Genomic DNA, 12,005 nt, shown 5'->3' with positions numbered 1-12,005 from the left:
AACTATGGTCCGGAAGAGAACTTGTGGGAACTAGCCAGCAACATTCAGCCCCCTCAGTTAATCCATGACTTTCATTTATGTTTCCCTCTCAAACTGGACCTAAAAGGCAGAGGAGAGGGCCTTGCGGGGGAAGTACTGTTACCTCTGCGAATTGGGCTTACCCTTTCTCGTCGAAACCCTGAAGCAGTGCGAAGCAACAGGGTCATCAAAGCCGTGCGATTTCCTTAGAAGCCTTTATGAGTTCAGCTTGATGTTAAAGGGGAAAGCCCTACTGTTGTAAGGATGCAAATGTGACATGGTAGGTGAGCTCTTGGCTTGATGCAGCCTCATGGGAGAACCTGTTAGGCCCATGCTGGCAGTGGGTGAAATATCTCAGAGAGGTACCAGAACTGGGTTTCACCTTGCCAACCACGTTCTCCGCAGGTTGAGCCATTGGGTTCCATGGGCCGGCAGGACTTAGGCAAGGGCCTCTGACAGTAAAGCTGGCTGAGGGTCAGGGCAGACAGCAGTCAGGCAATATGAGGTCCAGGCAGTGGTCAGAGCAAATGGCAGTCAGGCAAGGTCATGTCCAGGCAGTGGTCAGGGCAAGTGGCAATTAGGCAATATCAGGTCCAGTCAGTGGTCAGTACTAGGAGGTCAAGCTGAGGACAGATGGAACTAACAGAACCAACACGGCAGAGGGGAGTTGAGAGAGGAGACAGGAACTAGAGAGGAGACAGGAACTAGAATAGGAGAAGGGCTAGGAAGGCAGGGAACAGAGCAGACAAACAAGGAACATGAACCAGGAAGCAGAGACAAGGACTGGAACACAGGAAGGTGGCAGGAACATAAAGAGAAATAACATGCACTGCAGACAAGGCTCAAAGGAGGACCTGTTGCTGTCCTGCAGACAGACCTTTAAATATCCAGGAGCTGATGATGTCATCTGAAGGGGCCAAGGCTGAGTTCCCGCTGTGGGTCCTTTAAATGTCGGAGCGTCAGGCATGCGTGCGCCTAGAGGAGCTCAGGGGAGGAGCTGCGTGACGCGTTCTGCATGTTCCGTGCTGCTTTGGCAGCGCCTGTTGACTGGCATCGATCTGGCTGCAAAGGAGACTGTCTGTTTCCGGGGGTGAGTGAGGCCAGCCAGATGTAACAAAACGGTTGCTTAGCCGATGACATCCTAGTGTGCTTTTCCAAATTGGCTTTCATACAATAAAACTAAGACATAGGTAAACTATAGGTTCCAATTTTAGTTGTAGTTAAATAATTGCACTATGATTTTGTTTTTGTACATCTCTGTTTTATTTTGTTATAGCCTCCCAAAACGTTTTCTGTGAGCACTCCTGTTGGAATAGTTGAATAAAAGAGGTTAAAACTGAACAAAAAAACAAACAAACATGAATGGTTCTTTACATAGGCCTAATGTAGATAAATGTTCATTACAGGGAGGTGTTTTTGTTTTTCTATGTATTATTATTTTGATTAGTAAATATACAGTACCAGTACCTACAATGTCCTGAGTGAATCTTTGTGCTAAAGACTAAAAATGCTAACATCACCTTCTGTTGTCCAAAGTCCCCAAATTTTGTTTTTAATATTTCAGGTTTGTTAACGGAAATACAGTGCAAATCAAAGCGCCTAAGGAAAAATGTGAAGCAGCCTTCTGAAAAACCAACCAGTGACGACAGCAACGGAGCCGACTTGAAGCAAGTGACTTCCACAACAAAGCTAAACAGGGTAATGCAATTTGTCATTTGCTTCCTTTAGAAATTAAGATCAACAAACAAGTTACAGCTGAGACCTTTTTACTGGACTAACTGAATACATCTGTGACTCACTTTCATGAATTACACTCTGTTTATCAGCTCAGTGTTAACATTGTGCACTGACTTATCAATGGAGTTTAACTCTTGATACCGAGTCACAAATGTATTAAATTAGTTCAATAAAAGGGTCTTACCTATATCTTGTTTGTTGACCAATATTTCTATGTACCTAACATGGCAACCACACAGCTTTTACAGTATTTGACTTTGAAATTTTTTTGTTTAAATATTGAAGGACAATGCATTAGAATATGTAGAAGCAAGGGTCAACAAAGCTTTTTATCAGCTTAATTCAGTACATCTAGTTTTCTAGAGCTCTGCTCCTGAATGACTTAATGAAGGCAGCATGGCTCTTGAAAGCTAGTCACAGATGAATTAGTCCAGTAAATAGGTCTCACCTACAGCTTGTTTGTTGACCTTTATTTCTACAGTTTCGTCCAGGGAGGGTAACTTTTAAATGGCCACATGGGCATACAAGCATATTTGTGTGTCAGTGCGTGCCCAGAAACGAGACAATTTTATAATATACACACATATATGCCTGCAAATGTATGTGCCTAATTTTGCAAGTGCAAGAACAGCCGCGTAAAGTTGGGTTCGATCTGCGCAAGTAGACATGCGTCTACAGCATGACCAGTTTCACCAATTAGTCCACCAGTCTAGAGCTAGGTTCTCCAAATCCCCCCCCCCCCCCATGGTTCTTTAGCCTGCATCCTCCCCAGTTACCCTGCCTGCCGCCTGCCAAAGACCTCAGCTTGTTCCTGTCCTGCCTGCCTGCTGCCTGCCGAAGACCTTAGCTTGTTCCTGACCTGCCTGCCGTCTGCTAAAGACCTCAGCTTGTTCCTGACCTGCCTGCCTGACTACCGCCTGCCAAAGACCTCAGCTTGTTCCTGACCTGCCTGCCTGACTGCCGCCTGCCAAAGACTTCAGCTTGTTCCTGACCTGCCTGCCTGCCACCTGCCAAAGACCTCAGCTTGTTCCTGTCCTGCCTGCCTGCCTGCCACCTGTCCTAGACCTCAGCTTGTTCCTGACCTGCCTGCCTGCCACCTGCCAAAGACCTCAGCTTGTTCCTGACCTGCCTGCCTGCCTGCTGCCTGTCCTAGACCTCTGCTTGCTCTCATCCTCGTTGGACCTCTGGCTCTTGACCCCCTTGCTTTGTTGACCCTCGGTCTGATACCTGGACTTGACCTTGCTTGTCTGACCATGCCTTAGATCCTGGCTCTGGTCCGTGCCTTGACTTCACCATCTCTGTTCTGGTTCTCTCTGCTGCCTCCTGTCATCAGTCTCGAACCCTACAGTGCTCCCCTAGTTCCTGTGGGCACATTGGACTTCCATTTCAAAGGAGACCCTGTGAGGCCCACCTACATCCAAGCGGCCCGGATCCCTACGGGCTCCTCCCGGGGGGACCTTGGGCTTCCAGTGGTGAAGCTCGACTCTGCCTCTGTCTCCCTCAGTGCTCCACCCCCTGGGGCAGTGCCTGCACTGTCTCAGGACAAGGGATCCACCCCCAAGCACAACAGTACCAGCACTTTCAGTACTACCTGAGTACTGAATGAGTGTCTGTCATACAAACTCAGTCTAGTTCAGAGACTGAGTTCACACCAGTGCTTAGCATGAACAGAGCCCCCCCACCCGTTCCCCATGCCTGCTCATTAAGGGACATTTTCAAAAGCATTCAATGGGGGAGAAAGGCTGATGTGCACGGAGCAGGAGAGAGACCTTGGGGTGATGGTGTCTAATGATTTGAAGTTGGCGAAACAATGTGACAAGGCGATAGCTAAAGCCAGAAGAATGCTGGGCTGCATAGAGAGAGGAATATCGAGTAAGAAAAGGGAAGTGATTATCCCCTTGTACAGGTCCTTGGTGAGACCTCACCTGGAGCACTGTGTTCAGTTCTGGAGACCGTATCTCCGAAGAGACAGAGACAAGATGGAGGCGGTCCAGAGAAGGGTGACCAAAAAGGTGGAAGGTCTTCATCAAATGACTTATGAGGAGAGATTGAAGAATCTAAATATGTACACCCTGGAGGAAAGGAGGAGCAGAGGTGATATGATAGACTTTCAGATACTTGAAAGGTTTTAATGATCCAAAGACAATGACAAACCTTTTCCGTAGGAAAAAAATCAGCAGAACCAGGGGTCACGATTTGAAGCTCCAGGGAGGAAGATTCAGAACCAATGTCAGGAAGTATTTCTTCAAGGAGAGGGTGATAGATGCCTGGAATGCCCTTCCGGAGGAAGTAGTGAAGACCAGAACTGTGAAGGACTTCAAAGGGGCGTGGGATAAACACTGTGGATCCATAAAGTCAAGAGGCCGTCAATGAAGAGTGGGTGGCTCGCCAGAATGACAGCTACTGCCTGGAGATAATACCCTTATTCAATAAACATACACATGGTTACTGTGACTCCAACATCGCTCTAAGCTTCAACAGCAAGAGGAAATGTGGAAAAAAGGATTTGCACTCACAAAGCAGGGAGTAGCTGGCTTGTTACGGCGGTTACTACCCCAAACCAAATAAGCCTGATACTTCACTTTCAATGCATATCCAACATAGCTCTCTGCTTCAACAGCAGGGGAGAAGAAAAACTGATACTTCACGCATATCCAGCATAGCTCTCTGCTTCAACGGCAGGGGAGAAGAAAAACTGATACTTCATGCATATCCAGCATAGCTCTCTGCTTCAACGGCAGGGGAGAAGAAAAACTGATACTTCACGCATATCCAACATAGCTCTCTGCTTCAACGGCAGGGGAGAAGAAAAACTGATACTTCATGCATATCCAGCATAGCTCTCTGCTTCAACGGCAGGGGAGAAGAAAAACTGATACTTCACGCATATCCAGCATAGCTCTCTGCTTCAACGGCAGGGGAGAAGAAAACTGATACTTCACGCATATCCAGCATAGCTCTCTGCTTCAACGGCAGGGGAGAAGAAAAACTGATACTTCACGCATATCCAGCATAGCTCTCTGCTTCAACGGCAGGGGAGAAGAAAAACTGATACTTCACGCATATCCAGCATAGCTCTCTGCTTCAACGGCAGGGGAGAAGTAAAACTGATACTTCACGCATATCCAGCATAGCTCCCTGCTTCAACAGCAGGGGAGAAGTAAAACTAATAGTTCACACATATCCAGCATAGCTCTCTGCTTCAACGGCAGGGGAGAAGAAAAACAACCAATAAGGGCTGAATAACATAGTCTGGGTAAAACAAATAAGCATGGGTGTAGCTTGCTTATTGCGGCGGTTACTACCCCTACTACCCCTAACTAATCAAGCTTGATATTTCACTCGGATGCAGCTCCATCACTGCTCTCTACATTAATGGCAGGGGTGGAAGGGAAATAGAACCAAAGAGCTAAGAGAAACAGATAAGTATGAGAAAAAATGTGTGAAGCTTGCTGGGCAGACTGGATGGGCCGTTTGGTCTTCTTCTGCCGTCATTTCTATGTTTCTATGTTTCTATTTCTATATTTACACGCTTAAGGCTGGGTTTTACACATGTATATGCACTTTATGAAAATGGGCTTTTGAAAATTGCTGCAATATATGCCATTGAATTGTCCATAGGTTTCACACACATAAGTGCACTTTACTTGGGTAAATGGCTTTTGAAAACTGCTACAAAAAAATGTTACATTTACATGCGTAAATTCACGTGAATTTGAAAATTCCACGTGAATTTATCCTTGATAAAGATCTTTTGAAGACCTTCCATAGACAACACCCTGAGAAACCACAGCCACGTAGGGGGAGGCCTAGAAAGGGGGGGGGGGGGGGTGTACTGTTACGCACCCCGCGTGAATTTGAAAATTCCCATGATACAGTGCAAAGAAAGGAAATAGATTTGTTGTGGGGCAATTGTTAAAAGTTACGGTAAACCCTCCTTGCCAAAGTGCCTATCTTTCTTGTCAGTACAGGTGAATGTGGAATTTACCCCAGAGCAGCAGAATCTTCTCCAGTACATCATGGATTCATATAACAGACAATGCATTCCTCAATATATAGCCAAAAAGCTGGTGAGTATACACAAAAGGTTGAAAATGGCTATAAATTTGGACTGAATCTAGTCATAACACTATCTGTAGAACTGAACTTCTCACAGGGAAACTCTATTCAAGAGTCTAAGTAATTCTTCATAGATCAAACTGAACATATACAATTTAGCTACATTTTCCTGCAGCATAACTTTTCCTCCAAATACATCAATGAAAATGTCCCAGTGTTTAAATGGAGAACACGGTGTACAACTGGGGTGATTTTTTGCACTGGATCAAAACTGATAAAACTCTGCGGTGTATGTGATCACAATTTCCTCCGATTAGCTAGAAATGCATGTCCTGGGTCAGCTTGGTGGCTCAGAAGCAGTGCTGTGTGCTGCCATATGGAAGGCCAGTGTTTGATTCCTGGGCCTGGTTTCCGCTATCTGGGCTGGGGATGCTATGGAAGCAGCATTCACAGGCCCCATAGGGTAGGGAGTCACAACTGCTGCTCAATAGTGACACCTACTGGCCAGTCTTAGAGTATACACACACACACACCCCCACACCATCTCCTGGAGGGAGTTGGGAGTTGTGGTCCCTAGCCAAGGACTATCACTGCAATGGCTGGGTTAGATGGTTTATGAAAAGAGGGGAACCTCCCCCAGAGAGTGGTACAGGAGGGCTCATGGGCCAATAGTCCCATGGAGACCCAGTTCCAATAGAGCTGGCAGTGCAAAGGAGCTGGAGGAAAGGGAATACAAAGAAAGGAAGGTTTTAAGGCCATTTTTGTTTTATGTAATAGGTATGTCAATTTGTTTTGCTGCTTAAATTATGTATGTTTTTAATCATATATTGTAAACCGCTGCGATCTTAGGAGCATGCAGAATAGAAGGGTGTTTAAATAAATACCAGGCCAAAAAAAATAAAATAATGAAAAGAAATGAATATCTTTCAGAGGTGAATAATGTCACAAAAAAATAGTCACAAAACAAGTTTGGAATGCATTCCGTTTGAACTTGGAACCTGGCAAGGCATCAGAGGTTGCAGAGAAGAAGGGATTTTAATTTGCAGAGTCAAAGCCAGGAAAGATCATAAATGGGTTTGGATAAATTTAAGGCATCTGGTGTTCACTTAGGTTAACTCTTGATCATTTATGGCTTGATTCTCTCTCTTTTTTTTTTTATTGATTCATCAATTTCCTCCTCTTCCATTATACTTCCATGGGGGGGAATAGATAATATCATCATCAACGTGCATTTGCATTCAATGAGCGCTGTTACCTACGCGCGCGATTGGCTGCACGTTTTGGACGCGCTAAATCCTGTTTTGCATCGGGGGTTATGGACATGGCATTCAGTCACAGGCTGAGCCTTGCACTGCAGCTAGCGCACGATATTGCATCGGCCTGTATGACTCTCCCCCCACCATCTACCAGGGCTATGACCACTGCCTCCACTGCGGATCTGATCCAGGGAACGGAAGAGTGAAGCCAGGAATTGAACCCACTCAGGTCCTTTTACAGGCCAGTGGGCAGCATTGCTGCCGAGCCACTGGGCTGGCCCTCAAATCTCCATTTTTGACCAGTTTGGGATCTTTACAAAAGTTCCTCTACGGTGCTCGCAACCTGCACTTGAACTTCCAGTCTCTAAAGATTTGCACAAGCTTAAATACTTAGATTCTGTAAATACTCACATAAATCCAAACTCAAGGCTGATTTACTAAGGCTTTTCTCCCATTCTGTGTCTCCTGGGAAAAAAGAAAACTTGGTAAAGCAGGACTTTTCTGGACAGAAAAAAAAAATAATAGGTGCAGTTTCAGCCAGACTGAAGCCAAGTCTGATTATCTGAACAAAATCTGAGTGCAATGTTTAGAGATCCAAGCCTTGAGCCAAACCAGACCACAGGAGACTCACCACATCCTAATCCCAATTTCAAACACATTTGAGTAACTACGAGGCTTGGTTATTATTGTGCACATTTTTTGCATGTAGTGTTGTGTTTTTGTTTTCATGCTTTTCCTATGTGTGCAACAATTTCGCATTGCAGCAGCTCGTTAATCCTTCATTTTGAATAACATTTTGCATGCGGAAAGCTAACGTATCAAATGGTGTTCACCGCAAAGGCAAAACATTTATTAAATAACTCTGACACCTAAAATGATGTGTTTTATCACATATAGCATGTACTGTTTTGGGTTTTAGCACGCAGTCATTTTGGAGAAGTTTTTCTTCCCTGACTACATTGGTCTCTGTGTGAAAGTAAAACAGCATGAGGGCTATATACAGCAGGCCACTGAGCGGTAAGGTTTCCCAGGTAGCTCTACCTGACTATTCAGTGGCACTTAACCAGAGAAGGCTGCTGCTGAATATACCCCTTTAAAGCTACCAAGGTGAAATTACCCGGGTAACTTTATGACTGTGATTTCCCTCACCAGACGTATCCGGCTGAATGTATTCGGATGGCGCTGAATATTGGTGCTACCCGAATAAGTTGTATCCATGTCCCTGGAGCTCTCCTCCCCTCCCCCAACCCTGCACCTTTTTATCCATGTTTATAACAATGTTTACCCAGGTAATGAATTGCCAGGGCAATATATATCCGCTCAGTGGGTGGGAAATTTAAAAGTCAGGGTCTACCCAAGTAACTCAAAGTTATCCAGACAAACCCTTTTGAATATCAATCTCCATTCATTTTTAAGCATATTGGAAAGTTAATAAGGCGCAGATGTACTAAGCTTTCCCCCCCACAGACACAGAATGGGAAAAAGTTTATATGGACCAAGGATTGTACCAGAGAAGCTGGGGCTTAAGGAGCTTCGAGATGAATTGTGAATATTTTGGATTTGATTTGTGCCCTGTCCCACTTTCATTCATATTGTGGAAATCTTTGCTCCAGATGGAGTTCTGATCTAATCCAAACCATTTACATTGAAGCACAGTCAACCAATTTACTCAAGAAGGTGTATTTCCTTCTCCTAGACTTTTAGAAAAGGCTGATCCAGTCTTGGTTTTTACCCCATTGCATGCAGGGACTCGTAGTCATACATTTTTTAAAGGAAATTAATAGGGAAACCAGAATTACTAGCCTGTGCAGGCAGTGGGTAAAACCAGGACTGGACCGGCCTGTCCTGAAAAAATGGAACCAGTTGGCAAGTCTAACCTCTCCACCATCCCACCCCCAATACTTTTGGAGCATAGATCAAATCTTTATATGGCACATTCAAACCTTTTTTTGACCATGCTTGCCTCTCACAAAAGGAATGGGAAAAGTTACTTTTTGACATCTGAAGCTCCTCTGCATGCATGGGAGATATTTTCAGTCAGAAAAGGTTGGAACAATGTGAGTTCAATGTGCAGATAGCGCACAGGGATCTACTCTCAGATTTGTGTCTGGGGTTAGCCTGGAGACTCAGCAGCAGTGCTGTCCGCTGCAAGATGGAAAACCCTTATTCAGTTCCAAAGTCTGGCCCCAGTTGGGGCTCGGAACACTGTGGAGGTAGTTTTCACAGTCCCTGGAGGGGCTAAGGGTTTGGGGGGTGGGAAGGGAAGGGAAGTCTCAGCCATTGCTCAACAGCTACGTTCCCTCTAAGATGCATGGGAAATCGTTGACTACCAACAGGCCTGCTCCAGCAGTCTCACAGTTTAAACTGCACAGGACCAGCCTCTTCCGCACAGTACAGGGCTCTGAATAGAGTAAACCACCTGGCTAGCTGCGAGAGGACAGTGCCCTGCAGAGGAAAAGGTTTTGGTGGTCGCCCACACACCTCAGAGAAATTCTTGCTCAATGGTGACCCCTACAAGCTGGAACTAAGATGCACACATAGGGGTAGATTTTCAAAGGGTTATGTGCATAGGCTCGGCAGTGCGCACAAGCCCCGGGATGCGCGTATGTCCCAGGGCTTTCAAAAATGGGCGGTCCAGGGGCAGGGCGGAGGTCCGGGGACGGTCCAAGTCCTCCGGCACAGTGGCTGTGCCGGGGAATGGCGCGCACCGGCAGCCGGCTGGTGCGCGCAAGTTATGCGTGCCTCGGGCAGGCGTAACTTTGACTACAAAAGGTAGGGGGAGTTAGGTAGGGCTGGGGGGAGGGTTAAATAGGGCAAGGGAGGGGAAGGTGGGGGGAGCCGAAAAAAAGTTCCCTCCAAGGAATCCAGAGAGGATTCGGTCAGTGGTTACTGCTCAAAGACCATCCCTGCAATGACTGAGCGAGGGAAGGTTTCAAAAAGAGGGGGTAAAACCTTGCATAGTTGCAAATAAAGGTTCATCTCTTTATAACACAATATTTATTATACTTGATATACCGCTTACAAAGAAAAATCTAAGATTTTTCAGGCTGGGCTTCAAGCCCAACAAAGTAAGAGACAACTGTGGGCACAAAATACAAACAAAATAAAAATACCCAAAAGAAAATAGGGTCTGTAGAAAATAAATATATATATTTTTTTTGGTTCAGGGTACACGCAAAATAGAAATGATGAGATAATATTCAAAAAGGTTTGTTAGGCTAAATTCAGGTTTTCAATATCCCGCCCCAGTTAAGTCATTATCTGGCTAAAATTTACCTGGATAAAAAAAGGAAAGGGGTGTTCATCTTAGCCACAGTAGCAGTGAAATTCATTGCTACCCAGCTGTTTAGCCAGGCAAGTCTGGTTGTGGTGAAAAGCAGGCCTGAAGTTATTTGGGTAGCTTTGCCTGGATAACTTTAAACCTACCCAGGTAGAGGCTGACCGTCCTGGCCAGTGCTGGCAGGGTAAGTAGATAAAAATGTTTGAGGCTGGGTGGCTTGATTCCTCCTTTCTCCCCCGCACCCCCGCCCTGCCCTCAAAATAATGGAAAAGGATGCTGTGGCTTGGGCATCCCAATCCCCCATTCCCCTCCCCCAAATAAAGGCGGAGTGGCCCATTCTCCTTTTTTTTAAAAAGATGGAAGCGCTACTTCCAACTGCCCTCTCTGAACCCTCAAAAGCAGCTCGGGCAGGAGGAGGAGGAGGAGCTCTTAACTGCACCTGTGGAATGACTGTCTAAATGCCAGTACAGCCCACAGGTGGGTGTACTTAGATTCTAATTTATTCACTGCACTCCAGCTAGGATTGGTCCCTTCACTGACAGCTGACCAAGCTCTTCCGAATGGGGGATTGGTCAGCAGGTAGTGAAGGGTTCTGTCCTGGCTGGACGGCAGTGAATAAATGAACGCCGATGACTGTCAGCCGTACCAGTATTTAAATATTCATTCCATGAGTAGAGGTAAGAGACTCTCTTCCTCCCGCCAGGACACAGGAATGCTTTTGGAATTTTAGGGGGGGCGGGGCCTATGTTAAAAAAAAAAAAAATTAAAAGGGGGAAGGGGGCTATGGATTGCTCCGTGGCCACAGTTTTTTTAAATTTGGAGAGTGTGGGCCTGCAAGTTGTTGTTTTTTTGTTTTTTTTCAAATAGTAAGCTTGTAAACACCAAAGTTACCTATATATAACTTTATCCAAGTAATTTAGGCAAGTATATTTGGTGAAGATAAGTTCTGCTGAATATTTGGCTAAAGGTTACTGGGTGACTTTACCCAGATAACTCTGCTGCTCGCCGGCTTACTGAATATTGACCGGGATATCTCTGCATGGATTTCTGTGTTACGCTGCACGTACTCTTTCATGTTTAAGTCATTGTCACTTTGCTGCATGTTTTATTTTTACTTATAAATTTAATTTAGTTGCAAGAGGATTTTAGTGCTGAAGAAAACTTTCTACTCCTAACAGAAATGGCTACAAGTCATGTCCAAGTGCTTGTGGAATTCACCAAAAAATTACCAGGTATGCCAAAGACATTTTTACTTACAGAAACTAAAAATCTGTTAAATCTGCAGTTGTTTGCTAACTTGCTCTGTATTCCTTTCCCTCCAACCCCTCCTGCTTTCTTTTTTGTCAGCATACTTTGTCCCTGCTCAGCCTCCATGTCCTTTCTGTATAGCACTTGCCTTTCTTTGGACCCTAGTTTCTCTCTGGCATTCTCTGGGCTTACTCAACCGTACCTTTGTTTCTTCTGGATTCCCCTTCAACTTGCCCTGCTCCTCCACTTCCTCTTCTTATCTTATTTGCAAGCGCTGCAGCCAGGGCCGGTGCAAGGGTGTTAGGTACAGAGTGTGGCGGAGGTCAAAAAAGCAAACAGAATGTTAGGAATTATTAGGAAAGGAATGGAGAATAAAATGGAGAATGTCATAATGCCTCTGTATCGCT

The 12,005-nt window shown here is 45.3% G+C and overlaps 1 protein-coding gene across 2 annotated transcripts in view; it reads left to right on the top strand.

The window, feature by feature from the left end:
* NR1H4 (nuclear receptor subfamily 1 group H member 4) overlaps positions 1 to 12,005 on the top strand; it is a 143,408-nt gene that overhangs the window by 100,077 nt on the left and 31,326 nt on the right. For both annotated transcript variants that reach the window (XM_029599726.1, XM_029599727.1), the window contains 3 exons: positions 1,583 to 1,716; positions 5,727 to 5,825; positions 11,483 to 11,582. In XM_029599726.1, the coding sequence (XP_029455586.1) occupies positions 1,583 to 1,716; positions 5,727 to 5,825; positions 11,483 to 11,582 (333 nt within the window). The remainder of the gene's footprint in view (positions 1 to 1,582; positions 1,717 to 5,726; positions 5,826 to 11,482; positions 11,583 to 12,005) is intronic.

Source organism: Rhinatrema bivittatum, chromosome 4 (genome assembly GCF_901001135.1).
Source record: "Rhinatrema bivittatum chromosome 4, aRhiBiv1.1, whole genome shotgun sequence".
In the NCBI taxonomy this organism is placed as follows: Eukaryota; Metazoa; Chordata; class Amphibia; order Gymnophiona; family Rhinatrematidae; genus Rhinatrema; species Rhinatrema bivittatum.
Note: the sequence above shows the minus strand (reverse complement) of the source record. Positions and strands in the feature narration are given on the sequence as shown.